This window comes from Anas acuta, chromosome Z, assembly GCF_963932015.1.
Source record: "Anas acuta chromosome Z, bAnaAcu1.1, whole genome shotgun sequence".
Lineage (NCBI taxonomy): Eukaryota > Metazoa > Chordata > Aves > Anseriformes > Anatidae > Anas > Anas acuta.
The window spans coordinates 72,054,003-72,081,894 of record NC_089017.1 but is presented as its reverse complement, the minus strand read 5'-3'; the positions used below and the strand labels follow the sequence as shown (position 1 = coordinate 72,081,894).

General features: G+C 37.2%; 1 protein-coding gene across 2 annotated transcripts in view; it reads left to right on the top strand.

Moving 5' to 3' along the window:
* Positions 1-27,892, top strand: part of EDIL3 (EGF like repeats and discoidin domains 3) — a 267,842-nt gene that overhangs the window by 93,717 nt on the left and 146,233 nt on the right. The window contains exon 3 of one of the 2 annotated variants that reach the window (XM_068666881.1): positions 15,163-15,192. The exons of the other annotated variant lie outside the window; for it this stretch is intronic. Coding sequence (XP_068522982.1) covers positions 15,163-15,192 — 30 coding nt within the window. The remainder of the gene's footprint in view (positions 1-15,162; positions 15,193-27,892) is intronic. 2 annotated transcript variants of the gene reach the window in all.

The following is a 27,892-nucleotide window of genomic DNA, read 5'->3' as shown; positions in this document are numbered from 1 at the left end:
AGCACAGACAGTGGAAGGTAATATAAATGTGTATTTGATTGATTAATTCCAGGTCACCAGGAAACAATAAATTCAGTCAGTGACTCTTACATTTATAAAATGGATCTCATGTAAAGGCCTTTGTGTGGTGCAAAGAATCAATAAGATGATACACAAGTAAAGGAAAATCAGTCAAATATTGTCTGATTCACTTTAATCATTGACTACAGGTAGCAGACACTTTGTTTTGTCAGGTTACAGTAGGAGGACATGTATGTATACATATGTATACGTATGTATGTGTATACATGTGTATGTGTGTGTCTTTTTTTTAACATATATATGTAGTGAGTTATTTGGTCTTTTTATTGCAGAGTCATGGCTAAAATTTGCTAGGTTAAAACCTAGAATATTTATAAAGAATATTTTGCTCACCTGATGAATATTTCATGACTGCATTTTTTTATTTCTATTTCTTGAATATGTCTTATATTTAGTCGTAATAATCTTTGATGTAGAAAGTTCTTGCAGAATGCTGTAGATAGTAATTAACACCGACTTTAAAATACATGGTTTAATTTAAAATTTAATATTCTAATGAAATCCCTTAAGGGAATTGCTTGCTGTTCAGTAAAGTCATCATAAGAAAGTTTTGGAGAAAAACAAAAACAAAAACTCAGTTTGACAAAATATTTTGGGATTACTTTTTGTCTGTTACTTAAAGTCAGTGGAGTTATTTTAAATTTACCTTGTTATTAGATACTGGTATTAGATACTCTTTCATGTTTATGTTCAAAATGTTGTAATAATGTTAAGAAATCAAAAATGTAGTAAAACTGCATCTGTTATCATTGTAGGTATTTAACTCATCCATCTTTAAACCTGAAGTTTTTTACATGCATATTAACTGGAAAATGCCATGGGGGTTCTGGAAATTATTCATGAATATGAATTAAATTCAGAAAGAATTTCTGACTTTAAAAACTAACAAGTATATCTATGACCTAAAAACTAACAGAAACATAGTTAAACCTAAAAACTCGGAAAAATATTCATGAAAATATATTTACAAATTTCATTTTTATTTTTGTAAGCCAATGTGAATTGGCATCTAACTTTCTAAAAATAAATCCAAATGTTTTAAAATGACCCTTTTTTCCTTTGCCTCCTAAAAGGGCTCAGAAAAAAATGAGGTATTTCACTACAAGCATGAAAGTTTAGGTTGACCCATCTCTGCTTATCATATACTAATTTTTCCCATTGAATGAGGGTAAAAATACAGTAAAAGACTGTTCTTTAGGTTCTGTCCTGAACAGAGCAATTAGTGGTAGGGAAGACAAATGAGTAAATTCTTTTTCGAATGTGCACTTCTTTGTAATAAAAATCAATAGTGTTTCAGTCAAGGTTTCTCAGAGTTAAATTTGTGAATATCTGCCTGTCATTTTCTCAGACCACCACTTACAACATTTAAATTGTATTTAAATTTAAATGTATTTGTCTTGAACATTAGAGATGAGGACTATGTAAGCAGTAGGGATTTTTCCATCACTGTCTTTGTAGTTAGTCCTTTAAATATAATGTATTCCAGTAACAATAGTATGGCAGTCAACGTGTCCTAAAATACAAGTTAGATAGCAATGTGAAGCAATATGAATAGGCTGACATGTAACAAATACTTAAAGTAAAAAAGATGAGTAACTATGGAAATATAGTTTCTTCCTCTACCATTGCACAGCTCTTCTGTTAACTCTTCTTTAAACACATTGTGTTTAAACACAAAATCATGGAATGGTTAAGGTTGGAAGGGTCCTCTGGAGGTCATCTGGTCCAACCCCATGCTCAAGCAGGGACACCTAGAACTGGTTGCCCAGGTCCACATTTAGGCAGCTTTTGAACATCTGCAAGGATGGAGACTCTACAACCTCTCTTGTCTGGTACAAAGAATACTAAAATTCTCCATATTTTCTCATGTCTGGAACCCAGAAGGCTAGTGCTTTAAAAGCCCAAGTAAAAGATAAGAGAGGATAAGAGACAAGACTACCAGTCTTGTACTCGGCTGTTCAAAACAGCAGCTTCATTTGTGAACCCTGCTTTTTTTTTTTTGTATGCCCAGAAGCAAAGATTAAGTATTGATTTATATTATTCTGACCTTAACTGACCAAGAAAAACACATTTTGCAACATCTCAAGTGCTGAGGAGAACATACCATATGAACAGTTTAGTGATGGTCTACAATGGCAGTCATTTTCAGGTGCTGGGGCTGCAGTGGTGTGCAGCAGAGATGTCAGTGGAGGTATAGTCAGTTGGAAGCAGGGAAGCAACATGAGAGAAGTTTTGCCATCAGTTTACGGCATGGAAGAGGGGAAACCTAAAAAGAATAAAGGACAGATTTTTAGCATGTTTCACGAGAGCACAACATCTCTAATTTCTCACAGTGGGAGGAGGTGCTGGTTAGGATTGCTTTTGATATGCAGCCACTGGTGAGTGTACAAGGTGCCCTCTGAAAAGACAGAACTCTGCTTCTGAAGGACAGTGCATGGAAAACAAATAAACCCGCATGGAGGAACATAATCAAGGTAGGGGAGAGGTGGGTTTCAGAAAATCTCTATACATGGAGTGACAGAAAATCTTGAAAAATACACAGCTGAAATTCAATAGGGTTGGCTCCTACACTAGTGAAAATTGGAAGGTGTGGAGGAGCGCTGGAGTGCTGACTGACAGCTGCTGTGAAAATGCTTCCTACAGGGTTGACATCAGAGAAGCTGATAAACTTTTGACTTCTACTGACTTTATTCATTAAGATAAAAGAAAAATCAATGTAAATTATCTTCATTTATTCATGAGAAATAGCCTTGATAGTCAAGTTTTATTTATTTTATTTTATTTTATTTTATTTTATTTTATTTTATTTTATTTTATTTTATTTTATTTTATTTTATTTATTTTATTTTATTTTATTTTATTTTTTCTATGTGAAAAATTAATAGTAAGTACACAGATAACAAGTTGAGAGAAATGTGACATTTCTGGGAGGAGTAAAGAAACCTTACCCCAGCATGATTTTTATATCTCATATCACCACATTTTCTCTTGGCCTGAATAACAGTATGTAGCAAAACCATGTTGGGGTCAGCAGGAGAGAAAAACGTTTGTTTTTACATGTTTTAGCATTTTTCTCTTTTTGAATTTCTGATGCTGAAATTCACTTGTTAGTGAAGAGCTTCCTATGCTCAGTAAAAACAGTCCAGAACACAATAACTTGTTAAAACTGCTGCTCCAGGATTAAAATAAACGTTTTTTTTTGTCACCTGTATTTAGGACAAAACAAAGTGATAAGTTTGAAAATGTCCAGGTTCAGTATGACCTCAGATGGTGTCTTTAGATAAATTGATATTTTTGTGGGCCAATGTCTATTTTTAACAGACATGATGATGATAAGTTCTTTGAGAGCTAGAGGAGGATAGTGTTTTTAACATTTAACATTTTTAACACTGTTTTACCACAGCCCACATCATATTGAGCTCATATTGAACCCACATCACATGAGCAAATTTGCTGATGACACCAAGATGAGTGGTGAGCTTGAATTGCTAGAGGGAAGGGATGGATGCAATCCAGAGGGATCCAGACAGGCTTGAGAGGTGTGCCCATGCAAACAACATGTGGTTCAACAAGGCCACATGCAAGGTCCTACACAAATACAGGATGGGCAGAGAATGGATTGAGACCAGCCCTGAGAAGAAGGACTTGAGGGTGGTGGTTGACAAGAAGCTCGACACAAGCTAGCAATGTTCTTGCAGCCCAGAAAGCCAACCATGCCCTGGGCTGCACCAACAGCAGCATGGGCAGCAGAGCGAGGGAGGGGATTGTCCCCCTCTGCTGTGTTCTCGTGAGACCCCACCTGGAGCCCTGCGCTCAGCTCTGGGGCATCCAGCAAAGGAAGGACATGGACCTGTCAGAGCAAGTCCAGAAGCGGGCCACAAGGATGACCAGGGGTCTGGAGCACCTCTCCTGTGAAGACAGGCTGAGGGTGTTGGGGTTGTTCAGCCTTGAGAAGAGAAGGCCCCAGGGAGACCTCACAGTGGCCTGCCACCGCCTTAAGTGGGCTGCAGGGAAGCTGGGGAGACACTCTGTGTCAGGGGGTGTAGGGATAGGGCAAGGGGGAATGGCTTTAAACTAAAAGAGGGGAGATTTAGATTAGGTATTAGGAGGATATTCTTCACTCAGAGGGCGGTGAGGCCCAGACCCAGGCTGCTCAGAGGAGCTGTGGCTGCCCCATCCGTGGCGGTGCCCAAGTCCAGGCTGGATGGGGCTGGGGGAAGCCTGGGCTGCTGGGAGGTGTCCCTGCCCATGGCAGGGGCTTGGCATTAGATGGTCTTTAAGGTCCCTTCCAACCCAAACTATTCTATAATCCTGTTATATATATTTTACAGCATATATATTCACATTAAACAGCAGCAGATTCATATGCATTTAGTCTTTTATTCTAGTTGTAAAGAAGTTAATTTTAAAACCTACATTGACTTCAAAGGTCATAGGACCTTCTTTTGTTCCGGTACAATCAGAAAAGTTGAAAGTGAATGCTAGTATGTCAATTATTCCTTAAGCATTGTGTTCCAGCCTTTGAAATTTATTTGAGCAGTCAAAATATTGTTTTATTTGTTTAAAATAAAATGATCTGCATTTCTTGCAGGTCTTCACTTCTTTTATGCCTGTATCCATGCCATGTAGCTTTATAATGGGGTATTTCCCATTCCTCATTCCTGAATTTACTAAACTACTAAAAACACATACCACATAAAAGCAGTATGTCTCCCTGCATGGGACTCCTTTTAACTCCACATCGTCTTTTCAGCTTCCATCTGCTCCTTTGAATTTTCCTCTTGGCATGTTATACAATTTGCAGCTCTCATTTTCTGTGATGAAGATTGTGTTGTATGGAAATTATCTCTGTAAAGCAGTCTGCTGACCCTCAGTCATGCTGCAAAGCATACTATAGACTTGAATTAAAAAATAAAATAAAAGTAATTCTTCTGTAGGACCTATTAACCAAACAAAGCAACTCTATGTATCTAGTCTTGAAGTATTTTCTACTAAACAGTCACTAATGAATATTTTTCTTTTTGTCTATATGCAATCTAAAGACTTTTCATATAATGATAAAGCTCATATCATACAAAAATTAAATTATTTCATTTTTTTATATAGCTTGTATCTCCAGGAAGGCAATGCAAAGAATGGCAATACAAAGTTTTTAACAGATATATTAGAAAATTTGCCAAAAATTTGCCAAGTTTGGGGAAAAGCACTGAAAATTACAGGATGTGTATTTGTTTTGAAATTTTAGGGATTGAAATTTGTCAGTTTTTCCTGTGTGAAATTCCCAATATTAATTTCAGTGAGGAAAGCTGGTCAATCTGGAAGTAATTTGCTGGCAGAAGACTGGCTGGTTGAGGTTAATCTATGGTAAGGAATGGCACAATAGTCTCACAGAAGTTCATGTATTTAAGTTGGTATCTGATCATAGAGAAGATGGTTCTCGAACGTATTGAGGCGCACCTGGGGGACAAAGCAGTCATTGGTCCCAGCCAGCATGGGTTTGTGAAGGGTAGGTCCTGCCTAACTAACCTGATTTCCTTTTATGATAAGATCACCTGTATGGTGGACCAAGGGAAACCAGCTGATGTGATTTTTTTGGATTTCAGCAAGGCTTTTGACACGGTTTCCCATAGGATCCTACTGGACAAAATGTCCACCATACAGCTAAATAAAAACATCATACGATGGGTGAGCAATTGGCTAACGGGCAGGGCCCAAAGGGTTATGGTGAATGGCGCTGCGTCAGGCTGGCGGGCGGTCACTAGTGGGGTCCCTCAAGGCTCCATTTTAGGGCCGGTACTTTTCAATATTTTTATAAACGATCTGGATGTAGGAATAGAAGGTATTTTGAGCAAGTTCGCTGATGACACCAAACTTGGAGGAGTTGTGGACTCGAATGAGGGTGGAAAGGCCTTGCAGAGGGATCTGGATAGGTTGGAGAGCTGGACGATCGCCAACTGCATGAAGTTCAATAAGAGCAAGTGCCGGGTCCTGCACCTGGGACGGGGAAACCCTGGCTGCACGTACAGACTGGGCGATGAGACACTGGAGAGCAGCCTAGAAGAGAGGGATCTGGGGGTCGTGGTAGACAGCAAGTTGAATATGAGCCGGCAGTGTGCCCTGGCAGCCAGGAGGGCCAACCGTGTCCTGGGGTGCATCAAGCACGGCATCGCTAGTAGGTCGAGGGAGGTGATTGTCCCGCTCTACTCTGCGCTGGTGCGGCCTCACGTCGAGTACTGTGTGCAGTTCTGGGCACCACAGTATAAAAAGGACATGAAACTGTTGGAGAGTGTCCAGAGGAGGGCTACGAAGATGGTGAAAGGCCTGGAGGGGAAGACGTACGAGGAACGGCTGAGGGCACTGGGCCTGTTCAGCCTGGAGAAGAGGAGGCTGAGGGGAGACCTCATCGCAGTCTACAACTTCCTCGTAAGGGGGTGTCGAGAGGCAGGAGACCTTTTCTCCATTAACACCAGCGACAGGACCCGCGGGAACAGGGTTAAGCTGAGGCAGGGGAAGTTTAGGCTTGACATCAGGAGGGGGTTCTTCACAGAGAGAGTGGTTGCACACTGGAACAGGCTTCCCAGGGAAGTGGTCACTGCACCGAGCCTGACTGAATTTAAGAAGAGATTGGACTGTGCACTTAGTCACATGGTCTGAACTTTTGGGTAGACCTGTGCGGTGTCAAGAGTTGGACTTGATGATCCTTAAGGGTCCCTTCCAACTCAGGATATTCTATGATTCTATGATTCTATGATGTATCGTCATGTAGAGTTGAGGTTTAGTTGTCTTAACTGTGATTTTCTGCTTGGTCTTGAGCACTGTTTTGTTGTTGTTGTTGTTTTTCTGAATCTTTCTCATTCCATTGGATTCCTTTTTGAGGTATGAATAGCTACAATTTATTGTTGTATTTCAGCACTGATATTATTAATATCATCTCCATTCTTAGTTCTTGGTGGAACTTTTCCTTCTAGTTCATTATCAGGTAGTATGATACAACCTTCTTATTTATAGTGCAAGACTTGATGCTCAAACTCTGGTCAGCCGTCACATATCTCCACCTCATTTTGTTTCAGATTGAAATCTTGTACCCTTGAGAAAGCTTTGCTCTCTTCCTTTGGACAAAGAGTGGCAGCAATTGTCAAACACTGAGTAAACTGTTCTCAAAAGCAGACCAAACTGCTCTCTCAATCATCATCTGTCATCTGCTCAGATTGAGATGCAACAGATTTTGCAGCCTGTAGTACAAAGGAGTTGTAAATCTAGCATGGGACTTGGACACATTTATCTTAGCCTGAATCAAGTCCTTCATCACACATTTGCAGTGGGGTAGTTAACCTGGCCTTCCATGGCAGACTTCAAAACCAGACTCAAACACATTGTGAGCATCAGAATTGGCTTTTATTATATTTTTATTGTTGTCATTATTCCCAGAGAGGGGGAATACCCATAAAATAAGATCATTATCATCATCTTTATTATTAGTTTATATTGTGATATATTATACTTTTAACAAATTCTCTAGTCACGTAAGAGTAACAGGTCAAAATTCCCTTCAGGCACACAGAACAACCAAGTGAAAAAGCTTCAGATATGTGCCTGATGTGTGAAAATATTAAATTATTTGGCTTTGAAGGCAAAGCTTTCCATGTGTAGCTATGGAGATATTATCTATAGGTTTTGGAATCATTAGTGTAGCACATGCTAGCAGAAAGGTACTTAAACATAACTATATTTTATAGCCTTTTTTACAAATTAATTTTAATGTTATGCTGTTGGGAATGCTCTCAGAAATTTAAAGGAACAAAGACTACTGTACACTGATTTATGGTCTTAGTCACTTAGCTGTTTGAGAACATTTGATTTTGTACATAAAAGCACTAGGATATTTCCTGATTATATTTTTTGCTCTTTTGGAACATGCACATCTTCCTGAAACAGTGCATATGGCACTGTGTGTGTGTGTGTGTATGTAAAATTGAGCAATATTTCAAGTCATGACAGACTACTCCTGGTTTCAGAATTACAGCTTTAAGCACCGTTGTGCCTTTGGCAGCACTTGAAACTTTGGCAGGAACTGCAACTGACTAAGAACTGAATAATTGTTTTAAAAACAAATCTTTTTACTCTGTTTTCCTTAGCAGAGCATCCTGCCAAATACTAAGCGCTGCATTGACTTCCTTGTTCTACAAAGTTGTAAATGCAAAGGCAAGAAACACAAAAATCATTATCTAGTCTTGTCTTCTGAAAAAAATATAGAATTTAACTTGCCAACTAAATCTTTGGAAACATTTATTTCATATTTAAACGTTTTCTCATTCAGCACCAGACACTGATGCTTAGAAAATGAGAAAAAATATTGGACATGAATTAACAACCACTCTTGGTATTTCCACCATTGTCATTTTAAAGAAGTTAATACTCTGCATTTTAGCAATACCTGAAATATTGCTAAGGTACCCAGTTTTTTTCTTAGAAGTGATCTTCTTGAAATAAAGTAATGAGAGGAAGAATAAGTTTTCCATAGACTTTTAAGTTCTCAGTGAATGTAAACCTATGAAGAGTGCAGATTTACTTTAGTAAGTGGTACAGGCTTTCCTGGGAACTCTTAGTTAAAGAATGTGTTTTCTATTTTCCATTCATTGTTCAAGCACAGTTTGGTCCATTCATAGTGAGTGATTGCTGACATGCACTAGTGGGTTTTCTGATGTCCTATTTCTTGATGTTATTTTATTTAAGAATAGCTGCAAACACAACTTAGCCAACAGATGATAGAAGGAGTCACAGCTGTTTCTGTGGGCCTCTGAATGTCAAAAGATGTACTGGTGTCCCAGTAGGACACTTTCTAGACAGAAAAAGACATACAGTAAAAGAACAAACCCAACCCCACTGTAAAATTGAAATAAAAACTTCTTACACACACTAACAGATGTATATTTGACTGACTGTCATAAATGGTGCACTTTCCAGATTCATTGCCAATCATATTTTAAACTAGAATATATAACTGGAGTCTCATATCTAGCAGAGAAGGAGAAAGGTGTCCTACTTTGAAATTTAAAAAGAGATACAAAGCAGTTTAATGTTGGTATGGTAATTCCTACTGCGCATTTCAGTTCTAATGCTTAGTATTACTACTATAGTTCTAATTATTTAGTATTATTGAGTGGATGATAGCAACAGCCCCAAGCATCACATCATTAAACCAGGTTTCTGAATGGCAGGTGAAAGAAAGAGAGGCAAGGGAAGGTGGGGGAGAGGCAGCAAAGCTTAAAAATTGGCCTTACCTAATATGTTATCTATCTTCAGTATAGCATTGTCACAAACTTCCTGTGTTACTGCTGAATGTTACTCACTGACCTGCTAATTTTTGTTTCAAACAGTGGTACAAATTGATCTTAATTGAGACAAGCAAATGATTCGTCTTGAAAAAAATCTGTTTTTCTTGGGGTTTGCTTCTCCACTGTAAATAACTTGGAATGACAATTACCTTGTAGATAATCATAGAATCACAGAATCATTTAGGTTGGAAAAGAACTAAGATCATCTGGTCCAACATTTAACCTAGTGTAGTCCCAAAGCCAAGTCCATCACTAAACCATGTCACTCAGCACATCTATACATTTCCTGAAGACCTCCTGGGATAGTGACTCAGCTACTACTCTGGGCAACCTGTTCCAATGCTTCACAACCTTTTAGTAAAGAAGTTTTTCCTAATATCCAACCTAAACCTCCTTTGATGAAACTTGAGGCCATTTCCTCTCATCTTATCACTTGGTGCTTGGGAGAAGAGCCCAATCCCCACCTTGCTACTTCCTAATTGTAGAGTGTGATAAGATCTCCCCTAAGCCTCCTTTTCTCCAGGTTAAATAAAACCATCTCCCTCAGCCATTCCTCCTAAGACTTGTTCTCCAGATCCTTCACCAGCTTCATTGCTGTTCTTTGGACACACTCCAGCACCTTGATGTCCTTCTCGTAGTGAGGGGCCAAAAACTGAACAGTTTTTGGGGTGCGGCCTCACAAGAGCCAAGTACAAAGGGACAATCACTTCCTGAGTCCTACTGGCCACACTATTCCTGATACAAACCAGAATGCAATTAGCTTTCTTTGCCACCTGAGCACACTGCTGGCTCCTATTCAGCCAGCTATTGACCAGTACCCCCAGGTCTCTTCCTACCAGGTAGCTTTCCAGCCACCCTTCCCCTGTCCTGCAAGAAGGTTGTTTTACCCCAAGTGCAGGACCTGGCACTTGGCCTTGTTGAACCTCATACAGTTGGCCTTGGCCCACCAGTCCAGCCTATCCAGATCCCTCTGCAGAACCTCTCCATCTTGCTCAAACTCTCTGTTTCATGTGATGAAGGGTTGCCACATCTGTAGTGGCAATACTGCCCACAGGGGCATGCTGTGAGCTGAAAAAAATTGAGCAAGTTTATGGAAAAATGAACTGATTTCCGAGGACTAGGGAGTGAATGAAGAGACTAACTATGTGGGTATTTTTAATGAAACATCTGTATAATTAACATTGCAGTCATAATGACTGATGTTGAGTTTATAGGAAGACAGTCAGTCAGCCACATTAGCATGCAGGTCCTCAGAGACCCTGAGATGTAATGCTGAGTGGAATATCATTAATTTTTGAAGTTGCATTCAGAAAAAGTTGAATCCTGCTGTTCACAGGTGGTTTATTTGAATCATTTTGCAGAGCTCTTGCATATCCTTTTCCACAGAGATGTGAACAAATATCTAAGTTTATTCTTTTACATGATTCGTACACTTTATTCATCTTAAGGGCAAACATATTTCACATTAATGTAAAATTAAGACAAACCTTAATATAAACTAAGATCTAATGTAATGTATCTAGATGATATCTGGAGCTCCCTTCCAACCTCAAATTCTGTGGTTCTGTGATTCTATATCATGTAATACAATACACTGTAAGACTGATTCTGCCTCATTCATAGTACCAGAAAATCAGAGAATCACAGAATAGTTTGGATTGGAAAGTTGGGCTGGTGAAAGACAATCTAATGCCAACCCCCTGCCATGGGCAGGGACACCTCCCAGCAGCCCAGGCTTCCCCCAGCCCCATCCAGCCTGGACTTGGGCACCGCCACGGATGGGGCAGCCACAGCTCCTCTGAGCAGTCTGGGTCTGGGCCTCACCGCCCTCTGAGTGAAGAATATCCTCCTAATACCTAATCTAAATCTCCCCTCTTTTAGTTTAAAGCCATTCCCCCTTGCCCTATCCCTACACCCCCTGACACAGAGTGTCTCCCCAGCTTCCCTGCAGCCCACTTAAGGCGGTGGCAGGCCACTGTGAGGTCTCCCTGGGGCCTTCTCTTCTCAAGGCTGAACAACCCCAACACCCTCAGCCTGTCTTCACAGGAGAGGTACTCCAGACCCCTGGTCATCCTTGTGGCCCGCTTCTGGACTTGCTCTGACAGGTCCATGTCCTTCCTTTGCTGGATGCCCCAGAGCTGAGCGCAGGGCTCCAGGTGGGGTCTCACGAGAACACAGCAGAGGGGGACAATCCCCTCCCTCACTCTGCTGCCCATGCTGCTGTTGGTGCAGCCCAGGGCATGGTTGGCTTTCTGGGCTGCAAATGCACATTGCTGGTGCAAGATCTTCCAGTTGGTCTTGTTGAACCTCATGAGGTTCACTTCAGCTTTCCCGTGAGTTCAGATTTTTTCCACACTTGTCCAGCCTTTTAGCGTTGTTTCAGTAATACGAAGTTTGGAATAGTTGTTCAGATGTTATCCAAGCAGTGTCTCAAGTTCCTGTATGTTGGAGCATATGTATCCTAATTATATTTCTAAATCAGCCCGTGTCTTGTTTTCTTTCCCCAGTATCTTTCCTGTATTATTCACATCTGAGGAAAAACACTGAATTTTCCTAAATGTGCACCTGATCTTCTCTTAAGAAGGAAAAAGCCAATGTTTGTGCTTCCATATGTCTTATTAAATTTTGTCAAGGATGTATTAAAAGGGGAAGAAAAATATTCTTGAAAACACTTTAGAGCTGCAGGGTAGTTCATAGCTTGGTCGAGCGAGATTGTTGTCATGTCCATTGCAGCTGCTGGGGGATGCCTTTGTCAGACACCCAGCTCCTCCATGCAGAGGGGAGGATGGGGCCTTTCTTACTCTGATTCACTGTGTGGTGTAGAGAGTCAGCAGCTGTCCAGAAAAGCAACTCCAGATGACTGCATAAACCACTCCTCTGAAATAAGTAAAGAAAGTAAATTATGGATAATTACTATAGATATAACTCACAAACAACTTTTTAAAATAACTTTAAGTTTTAAATCACTGCTGATGGAAAAAAAAAAAGTGGCATTGTGTAGGAAATTTTTTGCATGGTAATTTATAGCTATGGTAATTTATATTTACTTAACTAAGAGAAAGCAGAGAGCTGACATTGCATCTGATGCGGTATGATAAAGCAAAAAATGATTATTCTTTGAGTATTCAATAGCTGTGTGGTGTGAAATCAAGCTGTGTGGTGTGAAAGAATACACATACAGCAAGAGATTAACTTCATTTGATTAAAAAGAATGCGTGAAGTACAAACAAGTTCATAACTGTATTTTCATATCTGCTTTTTAATATGCATCTTTAATTCCTGTCCAGGATAAAGAAATACATTATTAACAACTAGAAGTAGGTCTTCTGCCTTTTACAAAACAGTTCTGAACTCCTGTCATGTAACTTCGCATGTCATTAGACCACATTGAGGAAAATAGATTAATTTTCATCGGTGACACCTGACTTCATACCATGTTAATTCATCCAGTCAGGGTTTTGTGTTTAAATATATTGGTCTCTGACAATATATATATCGAGTAATTCTTGTCTCAATATCTTGCACGTGATTTCAAGAAAAAAACTGAGACTATCAAGGACAGTCATTATGGTTATTTGTAAGACAATTCAGCACCCATGGGATAGGAACAGAGTCTGTGTCTGAAAGACCCTAAATCAGCAGTCAAATAGTTAAAAGTAATTCATTAAACAGAGAAGTAACATTATCTAGCGGTCTTGGCATCTGAATGATTTATTTCAGCTGAGATTCAGCTATCCTATTTTATTTAGAAGTGCAGAGTGGTCCCATTGAAACAACCATAAGAGTCATAACAGAATCTAGTTTTGAATTGCTAATGCTAGTGTTTGTTCATCACGATAATTAATTCTACATATAGTACTCAAATAGCAGTCTAAAAAAAACTGTTACTGGAATGAATATTATTTGTATAATTGAATACTTCTGTTTAACCAGTTTTAATGCAATGTCACTATCATTTTTAATTATTTGTTGCTCAAGCAGCAATTCTTCTTGCAGATAATGGAAATTATTGACATTTTGCGAAATTTAATAACTGAAGTTCTAACTTTTATCATGTGTTCAGTTTGTCTAGTCTTCCTCTCTGCCACTGATGCCTTAAGAAGTACTAACATCCTTGATTGATTGAGTTTGTAATCCATTTATTTACTTCTGATTCTGGGCTCAAGATTTAAAAAATCAGTTTCTTTTCATGCATTTAGCTGCTGTACAACATTGAATTAATGGTGTATAGTATTAATTTACTATAAGAGCAATAAGGTGTTATTTTCCCTCTTTTCTTTTGTTGTCTTGAAATCTTCTCCTGCAACACATTTTACTTAGATGCAGTACATATATATTATATACATGAAATGATATTGAAGGCAAAAAAGGGCATGGTTTACCAAACTTGATCTTTGTGAAAATGTTTGAAATCTTTATCTGTGCCATCTGCAAGCCCTGAAGCAATCCATCATGGTGGATGAATGTCTCCCAGGGATGCAGGAGCATTGTCCTCTACAGTCTGCCGGGCTCCTAAGTAAATGTGTACCTTGACAGGCTGAAAAGAGGGCTTCTTTGGATTTTTTTTTTATTTTTTTTTGTGGAACTGATTCTGCAAGAAATCAAACAGAAGCAGCTTACATTTCAACTGGTAGAAGAGACTGTTTAAAAGAGAAAAAATATGGTACAGGTAGATGTGTTTACTATCTTAAGTGGGTCTCTATATCACATTTATGGGGAGTCGTCTCAGACTTCATGGTGCTTTTAGAGTGCCCAGGTGAGAAATGCTTGACTGTTGCTTTCTCTGTCGTTGAAAACTTCTCAAGACTGTGAGAAGACCATTTTTATGATGCATGTGTATATAAAACATACTGACTGCAAGGAAAGAACTAGGCCACAGATGTACTTTTACAATACAGTTTTACTGGGAATATGTCTGTTTCTTTCTTTTGAATGTATGGGTAATAGATTGTCCACAGTCAAAGGTGCTTTCTGATGGTAACTTAAAGCAATTTAATGGTTACCTGTGGTCAAAAGGGAAAAGTTCTGCTCTGGACATTTGTTTTAATTGCTTTCCTCAGGCAGTAAGCAGCTGGATTGAAGCATCAAAAAGGCACCCCCTTGTTCTACGAGGAGAAACAAACAAACTAACTAAAAATCCCTTCCAGATTTACTCTCTAACTGTTTAATTTTGGAATCATTGAACTATTACCAACAGCACAAACTTGAGAAGAAATGGAAGGATGCATAAGGGGTGGATGATGAAGAGATGGGAAAAAGATGCAGACTACATGTATGTCTGTGTGTCATCAGGCAGAAGTCTTTGTTAGCTACCTAAATAAGGGGTGCTGCAGCTGATTTTTAAAAAAATGCAGTCTGTACCTTGAGAAGTGCACTTTTTTTAGTACCGGAACAGCTAGCTGATGACAGAGAGGTCATCAGATTTACTTCCATTCAGCTGCTATCACAGTACTGGGTCTATCCCACTAGATAAATTAGAGGGAAACACTGAGTGTAAGTTATAAATAGAAACCAAGAATTTAACGCATTTTAGATTAGTTGTTTACTTCAATGAAACATCTGTTACTCAAGTTTATCAAACAAGATAGAATAAACAATCCTTTCATGATGTTTTATTTCTTGTATACTAAGAAAAGTTAATTGATAAATCAATTTGCATTATTTGAATTTCTTCATCTCTCTTTTTTTTCTCTCTCCCTCCCCTCTCTTCCCTTTCCCCCGGCCCCCACTCTCCCCATTTGCACAGCCTCCATCGAAGAGGAACCAACCTCAGCAGGTATGAAGAATTTATGATTACACATCAATCATAGTGACTGTAATTTGAGAGCTACCTTTCAAAAATATATATTTTGACCAGTTAGATTTGTTATATTTGTCATAACACATGCAAAATATTCATATCAGTGTTGGGATCTTTTCTCTTCTGTCTGCTCCCCTTCCTTTTGGCTTTCTTTTTCTCAGTTCATAATCACTAGGAGATAGTCTTTGGTGAACATTTCCTCCAGTAATAACTCAAAATCTCCCCTGCCACTTGTATCTTCCTTCATATTTCTTTGTTGGTTAAGCTGGCACTTGGGGCTTTATACAACAGGTTAGGTAAGATGTTATCAGGAATCCAAAAAAATAAGTTTTTGTGCTAGTTTTTTATTTGGTTTTATGCTGGTGAAGCTCAGTCAGCTGCATGATCTGCATCCTTCAAGACAGCATAGCTTGGGAACAAGGAGTGAAAGAAGGGCAAGGCAGAGGGTACAGAAGCATGCCGCTCAAAATAAACATTCAGCAAACTGTGGCATGGATATCTGCTCAGTGAACTTTTATTTCCATTGACAGACTGCCAAGTAGTGAGAACAGTTAACAACACAGTCATAAAAATTAGTTTAGGAGCTCTCTAAGAGACACAAACATGTAGTGCTTATTCTATTGCAAAGATTAACTATTTCTAATTAATTGGCAATCCATTAGCTTGGGAGTATTTAAAGAAAAGGAAGACATACCAAAGAAGAATGCTGCTAAACAGATTAACATATTTGAAATGGCATTAGGTTGTATAAACTTAGTGAGCTGAAACATCAGATGAATAGGGAGTTATTTTATAGTGGCTTGTTAAAAGAAGTAAAGGTCTCCAGAGGACCAAAGGAGAAAAGGTATGAAAAATGAACAAAAAAGAGGAAAATGGCAATGAAGGATTTAATACTAACTGTTTACAACACTAACCTACAACTTGGGAGCAATATAAGTAATTAAGATACGGTGGAGGATAATAAATGAAAGGACTGAGAACAAAGCCACAAGTAGGATGTGAGAGGGGCAGAATAGTTAAGAATAGCACCGAACAGAGAAAGAAGCGAAAGGGAGCTTTCAACATGAGGACAGTAGTGGAATAGAAGGAAAGCATGACTGTGATGAGGAAAACCACTACAAAACAGAGAGGAAGAGCTTTAGAAAGAATAAGACAAACTATTTGTTTCTTCAGAGATGTGTCAGTTTTGAAACTTTCATGGAAAATAGCTATTGCAGCTTTTTAAAAGAAGAGTCTGTTATGAGAGGAGATACATGGAGGTTGTCTGTCCCCTTTTTTAGATAGGAATGAAAGAAAAGCACCTTTTTTTTTTCTTTTTTTTTTTTTTTTTTCCCCTTGTGGAGCTTATGTAGGCATGCACATTTTGTAGAGAGACTTTTGGGGTATATATTAACGCATTTCAGTAATGTCCAATACAATCTTGCTGTGGTTGTACACTGATAGTCATTCCTGTAGCAAGCAGTGGAACATCTCATGAAGACAGAGCCTGCTTCCTTCCATTTTGAACAACACTGCAGTTTTTGGTGACAGCCCATGTCCATAAGCTCGCCAAACTAAATAGATACATCAGCTGAAAATGCATAAGAGGAGGGAAGTGAAATTTATAAGATAGCCACATGGGCTCCACTATGGCTGTCTGCTAGCTCCACTATGGCTGTCTGCTAGCTGCATAGCTCCACTACGGCTCTCACTAGCTGAAATTTCAGTAGTTTGACAGAAGCCTACAAGTTCTATATTCAGCTTTTCTGGAACCCATGCCATTTGGAGTGCCAGAAAACAGAGTTGTACTCTTGCTTTCATACTCATTTAAATAGTTTATTTTTATCCACCTCTAGCTGCTTTGTTTCACTGTGCCCTGTATCGCTGCTTTAGTTATTTCTCCACATAATTCCTGTGTTCAGCAAAGCTCAGACAAAAATTTACAATGAATGTCTTGAGCATTGTTCTATCACATAGTCTTTCTAAACTTTCATAATCCCTTTGAATTCATCCATTATCTGCTACATCTTTCACAGAAGTATTTTTCAAATGTTTTCCTCCAAGACTTTGTCATATATGTTCCAAACTCAATTTACTTAAGCATGGTTGGTTCAATGAACTGCCCCTAATTTTTAGTCATTATTTGTATTACTGTATTTTTTACACTTGCAGGATTTGTTGACATCCAAAATATGTATCACAATTACTTGTGCAGTAATAGCTATACCATTATAAATTTTTGTATGAAAATTCTTAATGGAAACACAAGTGACCTTTTCATGTTAGTTATGCCATAAGAGGATGCTGCTTGCAGTAGGGGTGTACATGTGGGATCTACACTGATACTGCAGTGCAGGTAGATATACCCACATGGACAAATTATCAGCTAGAAATATAAAAACAAAGAGCACCAGAATGTTTTGTTCTCTGAATTGGAGAAATGAGCAAATGCCTCTAGCATCTACATCGTAAATTTGCAATATGAGACAGAACACATGTTTATAAACATTTGTGCAAATAAATCTCAGCTTCTCAGACATTATGTTACAAGGAAGCATGATGAAATATCTGCAAAAGTTTTAATTTGTTATTTAATCTGGTTGTTTGACATAGATGCTTCACATCATTTGAATTTTCAGGAATTACTTTTGAAATAATTATTTTCTTTGAAGGCAAACAAACAAAAAATAATTTGAAGTGTTTTTGGTTTGGTTTGGTTTGGTTTTTGTTTTTGTTTTTCCCCCAGGATTTATTTGAACTAGACTTCTCCTCTTCTCCTGGTGCACAATGAGCTTTTTTCCCTATTTATAAGAAAATTTCCTCTTTAAAAAGGATACCTTTGGCAAAACAGTTCTGATCTTTGCCTTTAGGAGCAAACTCTGGATCTTAAATTCCTCTGCTAGACATTACTGGAGTATAATACAACTCTATATTTATGTGAAACATGACTGTGAATAAAATAAGGCATGTATAAGTATAGATCTTATTTTCTTTTTTTTTTTTTTTTTAGAAATTTCATAAGATGAAAAAATTTTTACCAGCACAGCTGTGCATATCTTGTTTTGAATCATCCTCAGCAAGGCATTTATATACAAAATTAGTATATCTGAATAGTCCATTTAACTGTCAGTGCATAGTAGACCTGTCTGTCATCCTTGTGAGCATGTGTTTAGGCTTGTGTTTGCTAAAGTGGAGCTTAAAGTACCTGTAGTGAAAGTGCAAGCTGAAAGCACAATATATATTTAAATATTAAAACACACTTTTGTTCCTGAAGAAGTCAAAATCAAAAGCAGCCAGTTGAATTAAAAGCAGGTGTACAGTTTTAAATGTGGTGAAGTGCATGTGAGAATGAAGTTATACTTAAACCCATGTTACAAACATATTACATATTCTGACTTTTCCAGAGGAAAAATTATGAATAAAGTGTAATTGTTCTTCAACTAAATATTATTTATACCTTAAAATTTAATAACCAATACTAGCTCATCAGATGCTTTTTAATTTATAGCTCCTATTGATTTTACTTCAGTATCTGACCAGTCGTAATTGTTTTTAAAGTAAAAGATTAATGAATTTTTACAGGGTTGTTCTAATATAACTTATTTCTCAGATTGTATTGATTTTCATAAAGCTGCGTGTTCTGCTTAAAACAGATATTATTCCTCATAGTAGGAAGACAGTCATGAACAGAAGATTCAGGGTTGCTGAAAAACAAGTAGAAAATGCATCCAAAGGAGGCACCTGGAGACTTTCTCAGAAATTTCAGGGGAATGTGGTCATCTTGAAGAGATGTGCTTCAGGCAGAAAGCAAAGTTCTCTCAGCTAGCAGATTTTGTTCTTTTCTCAAAACAGCAGCCCATTTCATCCAACTTACAACATTTATCTGAATGTAGTGTAATTAACTTCCCAATTCCAGTTCTGATCAATATTGTCACTGGGGAGACAAGCAGGCAGTTCCAGCTGCAAGGCCCAGAAGTTAGTTACTACAAGTACCTTAGACTGTCGCATAAATACTCTTAGGTAAGAATCTGTATTTAGTATAACAATTGCAAGGGAGGAAAGATGAGAAAATTAACTGGAGGTAACATGTAATGTAGTAGTTTTCCAAACTATAACTTTACTTACTAAAAAATACACTGTAGAATAAATTGCAACTCACACTGCTTTTATGAGGATTGTGACTGTTACAGGAACATTTTATGATTATAACCTTTTAATTGACCTGTGTTTGGGATCACAACTAGAATTTATTTTTTCTGTTTAATCAAAGAGATAAAATAATACTATTTCCCATTCTCTGTTCTTGGGGTAGTGTTTAGCTTCTCTGCTACCTCCCCAAATAAACTCGTAGAAGTGAAGTTTCTAAAATTTTCTCTGACTCTTGTAGCCCCTGGAATGAACATAAATCATCTCGTACATGTCCTGTGAGTATGTCTCTATAGGAATGGTATTTCATTGGGGTGAAATTCAGTGCCAGAATGTTTCAGTCTAAGCAACTAACTGTAATTATAAATCATTAAACATACTTCCTCTAAGACGAACCATACTCATGTTTTGCATGGTGTTTAACCAAATCAGGAACACAGGAACAAGGAGTTTTTTAAACATTCCTGAATGTTTCAATTAGTTTATTCTTACCCTTGATAAGCAATGATCTAGATTTTTTTTTCTTTTTTTTTTTTCATTTCATCTAAATATCTTTCTTTTTTGTTGTTGTTGTTATAGACATCTAAACACTCTTTGAACTACTTGTACATATCTGTTCATTTATTTTGCATTTCAGATCAGTTGAATAGTTTTACTGTCACAGAAGCTCATGAATCCTGTGAAAGAAAGCTCTAGGAAAACCTAGGGATAGTTCTCATGGAGATTTGTTTCCATGTGGCATGAGTCTTTAAAGTCTGTTGTATAGCTAAGAGGAGGTTGCTTTGCTGAAAACTGTTTTTAAGCCCAGTGTATGGATGTCCTGCTATTTGAATCTTTGCATCTCAGAAATGCTTCCCTGTGATTTAATGTATTCTCCCCTTTCATCAGGGAGTCTGGAATTATTTCTAAAGCTATCAAAGAGTAGATCTTCCAAGACAAGATGAGAGATGATGCAGCTTAACATGCGGCACTTTGTTTGCTTGCATTTACACTGTGACTTTGAATGAAGTAAAAAATATGTGCCCTTTTGAGATCATAACTTAACTGAATACATTCCTTGTTTTTGTTGTCATTGATTTAAGTCTAGTGTTTTAGATAACTGGCATTTGTGTCTTCATATTCCATCTATATAAGATATGCAAATGTTTTTAGACTTTCATGATAATAAAAGTTATTTAAGAATTTGAATTTATTGTTTTAATGAAATGATGGCATTGAAGAGACTCAGTATATGACAGGAAGTTCTTCTTCAAAGACATTGGTAGAAAGCAATCTGTACAACAACTTTGTGGCACAATATGTAAATGAACAGATGGTTGTATCACATATCTATGTGCAACTACTATTTGCAGTCTTTTTTTTCCCATGGAAAGTAGCATTGCTCTTGAACAGCATTCCGTTATTTTAATCTGTTCCCTTCCATACAATTTCAACTTATATAAAATTTACTTAAGCCTTTTAGAAAGGGAAAACCAGTTTTGAGAAACAACAAGGTTTGAAAATGCCATGGAAAATTAAGAAACCTGTCCTTGTATTGGACAGGTTTGCTGTCTCTAGAATGAAGTTTAGTTTGAAAAAAAATGCAAAAGAAAGTACAAAGGAAATATTCCAGGGGAAAAATAAATGCTCTAGAGATAGCACTTAAGAGATGTCAAAACAAAAAAAAAAAGAGAGAGAGAGAGAGAGAGAACATCTAACTAATTAAAGACTTGTACTTTTTTGTCATCATCAAAAAAAGGAAGGAAACTGCTTGGTTTGTGAGTGTACAGAAGTCTTAACTCTTAACTTTGCACTTAAGTGAGTTCAAAGGGTTCCATAATACACAAGGACACAGAAGCTTCACTTGCTCAAGATTCCTGTCTAGTACAAATCAGCTCAAATCACCATTAGAAAGACTACTAGGATAAATCTGGCAAATGTATATAGATTGAAATACAATGAGGGAAAGAGTCTACATATAGACATGTATAAAATATCTGTCTTTTACATCTAAATCTAAAATATCTAAAAACACACACATATTTATATATGTAATGGATATTAAGAATGTAATACCAATCAGTAGTAGCAGTGATTACAAGTAGTAGAAAGAGTATTTGAAACAGGAAAAAGTAGCAGCAGATGTGATTTGGGAATAATTATAATCTCAACAAACTCATCAATGATTCTATCTCAGTGAAAATACTTATAGATTACAAATTTATCAAGACAATAACAGCTTTTTTTTTTCTTTTTTCTCTTTTCTTTTTTCTTTTTCCTTTTTCCTTTTTTCTTTTTTTCTTTTTTCTTTTTTCTTTTTTTCTTTTTTCTTTTTTCTTTTTTCTTCTTATTTTTTATTTTTATTTTTTATTTTTTTATTTTTATTTTTTTTTCCTTTTTTCCTTTTTTCCTTTCTCTTTTTTCTTTTTTCTTTTTTTCTGTTCAGAAAACCTCAGGTTTATTTAGCTATTAAAAATGGTGCTTTGTTTCTGCCCCGGGTGCCTTGTTAATAAGAGAACTTTTAAAGCAGGTGTTGTAGCACCAAAGTATATTGTCTTAATGTATGCCTTGTAACTTGTTTGCAGAATAAGAAGCTATGGATCAGTCATTGTGTTTGAAAAAATAAAATGATGGGAAAAAAAGAAAAGAAAAGAAAAAAGAGTAATTAAAAGTAATTTTAATTTATTTTAACCAATAGTTATTTAATAACTTTCTTCCTGGACACTCTCACTGTAGAGAGCATATTGCATTTCCTATTAGATTTCTGCAGTGACTATGGACTTTTGTTTTCTCGTTTACCTGCTTTCTAGGTTTCTCTCTTTTATTCACACTGACATTTAAATGAATTTGGCTTAGACTAGTAGCATATTAGGAAGCAACACCATGGCCTTTTGGAGCTCCATTCTCTTCCTGGGGCTGTCCCTTGACTCAGTGAGACCCTCACTGTGTGAGTTGATCATGGAAGTTTCTAACCTAGAAGCTGTTCTTGTCAGTGGCAAAACCAGCATCTACTTCCACTTACTATAGTGCACAATAGAAAGGAAATTATGTACTCCTGTTAAAATATGCCTGTGTCTTCAGTTCCCCTTTTGGACTTGTGTAAATGGACAGAGTAGAGGCAGTAAAGCAGCATATTCGTCGTGTGTTTGCCAGGCGTAATTGCTAAGCATTACTAATCTGTTCATTTAAAACCAATATACAATCTTATTTTAGTGATAAATGTAATTCTTTATTATTTTTCTGGTGAAATTACAGAATCTCCAGAAATAACATTGCTAAGAGTTTATAATAAGTAAATAATATAATAAATAAATAAATAAATATATGAATGAATTCATATTGGAAAAGAGTTGCAAATATGTGAACTGAATTCTGTCCCCCCGCCAAAAAAAAAAAAAAAAAAAAAAAAAAAAGTTTTTTACTGAATTACCATTTTTGATAGATTTCAAGCCATATACATAAAATTAGCAAAATCCCCATGTTACCCTAGTCATAATTCATTTTTATTTTAGAGTAAATTCATAACTCTAAATTATAAATTTTTTGATTTCTCTTAACTATTTTTGGTGGAAGGTGGGAAGTTTCTACTTAGCTCCATTTTAGCTAGCTTTACGTTAGATAGTTTAGAATATTAGATACAGCTTTTGCTTGAACAGAGAAATAATGTAGTCAGTTTTTCAGTGCCTTTCCTTCCTTCACGTCAGCAAATGCTTTTACCTGTCGGTGCTGTAAAGGTGCATTCATCAAAGAGTTAAAGAGATCCACGTGGTTCAAGTAACAGGCTGCTGAGTTTTAGACGACTGCATTATGACTTCAAGTGAAAAAGATCTGAAATCACTGCACCAAGTCTGTCTGAATTTAAGAAACAATTGGACTGTGCACTTAGTCACATGGTCTAAAATTTTGAGCAGACCTGTGCATGCCAGAAGTTGGACTTGATCCTTATGAGTCCCTTCCAACTCAGGATATTCTATGATTCTATGATTCTATGAAATCTTGCTTATATTTATGTTTCCATATGAAAAATAGCTTATGTTTCTATAGGTTAATTATACATATATTTGCCTTACCTCTATTTGACCGAGTGTGGGTATGAAACTGGATTTCACAAAGGGCATCTCTTCTTGAAAATGGTGCCCAAATGATCATTTATTTATGATGATGCATTTATTGCAAAAATTTGAGACTGTAACACCTTTGATCAGGAAAGAAAAAACAAAATATACACATGTCCATGGTTTACTGACAAGAAACTTCCCAGAAAGTTGATGGGATACTTAATCTGCTTAATCTCACCATCAGATTCTCAAAAATGCATCTAGCTTATTTGCAAATATTTTTATTTATCATCCACTGTACAGCAGAGTCCAGCATGTTGTAGTTTTGTGACAGTTTGCTCCCAGGCTGTATTCTGGGGCACAGTAATTCTGCTGTGGTATGCAGAGCTATTCTGTTTTGCACATTTTGAAGAGGAAAACTATCTTTCCATATTATTGTAAGGGAAAGATTTGCCAGTCCCCCGGGGTCTGTAAGGGAGCTTTACTTTCTTGCTTACTTACACACTCATAAAAATCTTTTCTTTCTCTTCTTGTACTGCGTACTTTCTTTTTCAGTGCCTGAAGCTAACTTGTTAATTATTTTTCCATATATCCCAAGCAAAATGTAGACTAAGTCAGAATATGATATAAAGGTCATTTTGAACCCTATTCTGATGGAAATTAGGCTTATGCAGTAAAAATAGCCCTAGATTCCAGGTGGCACTGAAGGCCATTACAGTAGTCTGACACATTTAAAAGCTGGAAATCTTGCTTAAGTCAGAAATGGAAATTAAGTAGTATTTTCAGCCTATCCCTTAGCAAATGTTTGTCCATATATCATAAAAATATCTCAGTTTGGCAACATAGCTACGTTCTTTCCAGGAGTAGACAAAAAGTATGCTTGGAGGTTGCTATTTGCCTGCAGTGCTGGCAGCTGTCTGAGAAACTCATACATGTGCATTTTCCATAATCTGCATAGTTTTAGAGGATGGTATTTTTGGTGAAGACACAACATTCATCCCAATGTACAAATACAATATAGTATCCCCTAAATATACTATTGTTTTGTCATGAACATTTCCGGTAGGTCGCTTATCACTTTCCTGAAGTTTGAGATGGAAGTTCTCCATGCTAGGCACCTGCCTCAGGCCGAACTCAGCTCAAGACATTTCACAGTTTCTCACAGTTAGGTTAAGGAAGAACAAGTTCTCCTGACCATTGTAATTCTTAAAGCTATTCTGCTCAGAAACACTTCTGCTCCAGTGCTGGGGAGCAGGGACATGCTGTTTCATAGCACGGTGTCAGAGAGAGCTTTTATTCCTGCTGAGAAGTCCACAGGGTCAGCCAGGAGGTAGTGTATGTTCACACTCCATTCTCAGAGACAACCCCTAACCCTAACAGAGTTGAGAAGTCCAGCATTAGCAAACCAGCAGTGCATAAGCTCTTTGAAGGCAGATGCAGTCAAGTCTGCCATACTAACTACCAATGTATCTCTGGAGCAATGAGGGCAAGGAGCAGAAGAGGTGGAGGTGATGCCCTGGAAGGGAAACACCCTTTCCTCAGGCTCCAGCACTGTCAGCATGTTGTATCCATACCAAGACTGCACTAACAGGGTAGCTTTACTTAGATGTTTTTCGATATGGGAATGAGTATACCCCAAGAAGAGGTTTCATAGGTGTCTAGACCCTTCTTAGCGGTGAAGCATACAGAAAATATGGCAAAACACTGTGGCAGAGAACAGATACAGACAACAGATAGTACAAAATCCTCTCCTGTAGAACACATAGATTTTCATCTGAGAAGTGATGGAAACCAAGACGAAGAATTGACAAGGGAGAAGGGAATTGACAGGCTAAGATTTGTGATTAATCAGCAGTGCACAGTCACTGAGTGAGTGGGTCTGAATAGGGGCATTCAATGTGATGGCTGCATTGGGATGACCTGCATTGGGCTGGCTGCTGTTGAAAGAGATCCAGCTGAAAGTAGACTCTTCCCTAATGCCATTTATCTCATAGAGATACCAGTCCATTGGATTAGTTCCTTATCTGCCCTGTAATATCATGCATGCTCTGGTGGGAAGAATTTGGTAGAAACATGTAGCCAGACCTACAGTCAAGGAAAGAAAAAAAAAAAAAAAAAAGCCAGAAACAAACTATAACAAAAACTCGGTCCTCTTCAGTGAGAAGCTGTAATTAAATTTGATTAAAGCAATCAAGAAATCCTAGCCAGGAATCGGACATGTGGAAAAGAGAAAAAAAAAAAAAAAAAAGACAAACACAAATGAAAGCAAAACAAACATTAGTACTGGTTGGTTGAGGATTTGGGAGAAGATTACCAAGACTGATGCAAAAGACTCTGCTCAAAAACAGGATCTGAAAGAGGGTTATTTTCTGCATATTTTGGTTTTAAACTGTGTCTTATGCCCATCTTTAAAGCACTGAATTGACTGTGCAAACATAAAGAGTACTGGGGAAAAAATTTTGCTCATTTTCTGTTCGGTGCAGATTTAAGTGGCTTTCATTTACTAAGGCTTTGTATTACACATGCAGCCAGAAGGATAAAAGAAGTATTGAATTATGACCCATTTGCAGAGTGACTGGCCCCGCAGAAAGATTATACATGATAACAATGTTAAAGACTGTAAAGTGAGTGAGCTCTTAAAGATTCTAAATGCGCTTTGCACAGACAGCTACTCAGGCCCATTCATGGTAGACGTTGTAACCCAAATAATGTTCATTAGTGTAAGGCTTTAGTGGCATCTAACACATTATGGTTGCCAGTTCTTCCATACATACAAATTTTAACTGCTCACTCTTGGCTGTTATGCATTTGACACTAGACTGTGCTGTTGTGGTTCTACCCAGCTGGGCAGCTGAGCTCCACCACAACCTCTCTCTCACTTCCCTCCTCCAAGGGAAAGGGGGAGAAAATATGATGGAAAGGGCTCAAGGGTTGAGATAAGGACAGGGAGGTCATTCAACAATTATTGTCACAGGCAAAACAGACACAGCATAGGGAGATTAGAGAAATTTATTACCTATTACTAACAAGCTAGACATGTGAGAAACAAAGAAAACAAACTAAATACACCTTTTCTCCATCCACTCTCTTTCACCTCCTCCCCCTGAAGCAGTGCAGGGAAATGGAGAATGGGGGCTGTGGTCAGTCCCTGACACTTCATCTCCTGATAATCTTTGACAGCAGTGCAGTAACAGTTTAGGTAGAAGCCTGGTTTCCTCTGAAAGAATGAGGAATTCAGTATTATGCAGTTTTTGAAGTCAAAGAGAAACATAAACCTGCAGAAGACAAGTCATCCAGGTTAGTCAGATATTTGAGAGAGCAATTATTACCCCATTTTGCTCTGTTAAATATGGAAGGAGTGTACATGATTAATGTCATTTTGGAAAAAAAATAAAAATAATCTGAAATTAAAAAGTCCTATTTCTACAGGAAGGACCCAAAAGTGGATCTTAAAATTGTGTAGCCCAATATGGTGGTATATACACATACATAAGTATGCACACGTATTAAATTCCTAAAAATAGGACTTTCCATTTTTTAAAGCTATTGATTTTCTATATTTGTTTTTTGGTGGTTTTTTGTTTGTCTGTTGGTCTTCTTTTTTGTTTGTTTTTCTTCATATTCATTTTTATATGTATATCCCAGGATATACATTTAACACATTGAACATTCTGTGCTTCACAGACTTCAAGCCCACAAAAAGCTAGGTCCATATAGTTTTACTTCACTCATGCAAGTTTTCCAAGATAAGTCTGTAAATAGTTATATTTGTATAAAATAAGAATGGCTACGATGAGATCCCATGAAATCTAATGATGTTTAAGGTAGAGGCTGTACACTTTTTGTGCTGACTCAATTTTTTTATATGCCATTTATAGATTCTGTGCAAAGTTAACCATTGTGAATCTTGAAAGTGCTCTATTATAACATTGATAAAATTGTTGTGCACTAGCATCGTGTTGGAAGAAGGGCATGACCACTAAAAATTAGAGGAAAAACCTTAATTTGAAAATATCTTAAGACCAATAAATACAGAAACAGTATGCCCCTGTGTGTTAGTGTTATTCCTCCATATGTTATCGTATTTACAGCAAAGGAAAAAATCATGATAAGTTTAATCATTTGTCTTGATATACGTTTCTTTGAGTAACTTTTCCTACTGATTCATTTCTCTCATTCTTAAATAAAAATATTTTCTACCTATTAGCTGCAGTTTAAAAAAAGTCAAGCAAACAAATAAGTCTATGGTGATCCATGGTAATCTTGCACAACGTCACAATCACAGTTTGTGATGTTGGAGCATAGGTTGCGTTATATGAATTATAGTTCTGTTTCAGTTTATAAAGAGGAAAGATTTGTAGATACAGGTAGCATATTTTATTAAATGAGCTGATGTGATTAGGTGAAATAGATGTATTCAGACATTAAGGTTGTTTTTTTTTTTTTTCAAGTTTGGAACAACAGTATTGTATTGATCATGATCATGGATATGTATAATACCATTACACTGCTGT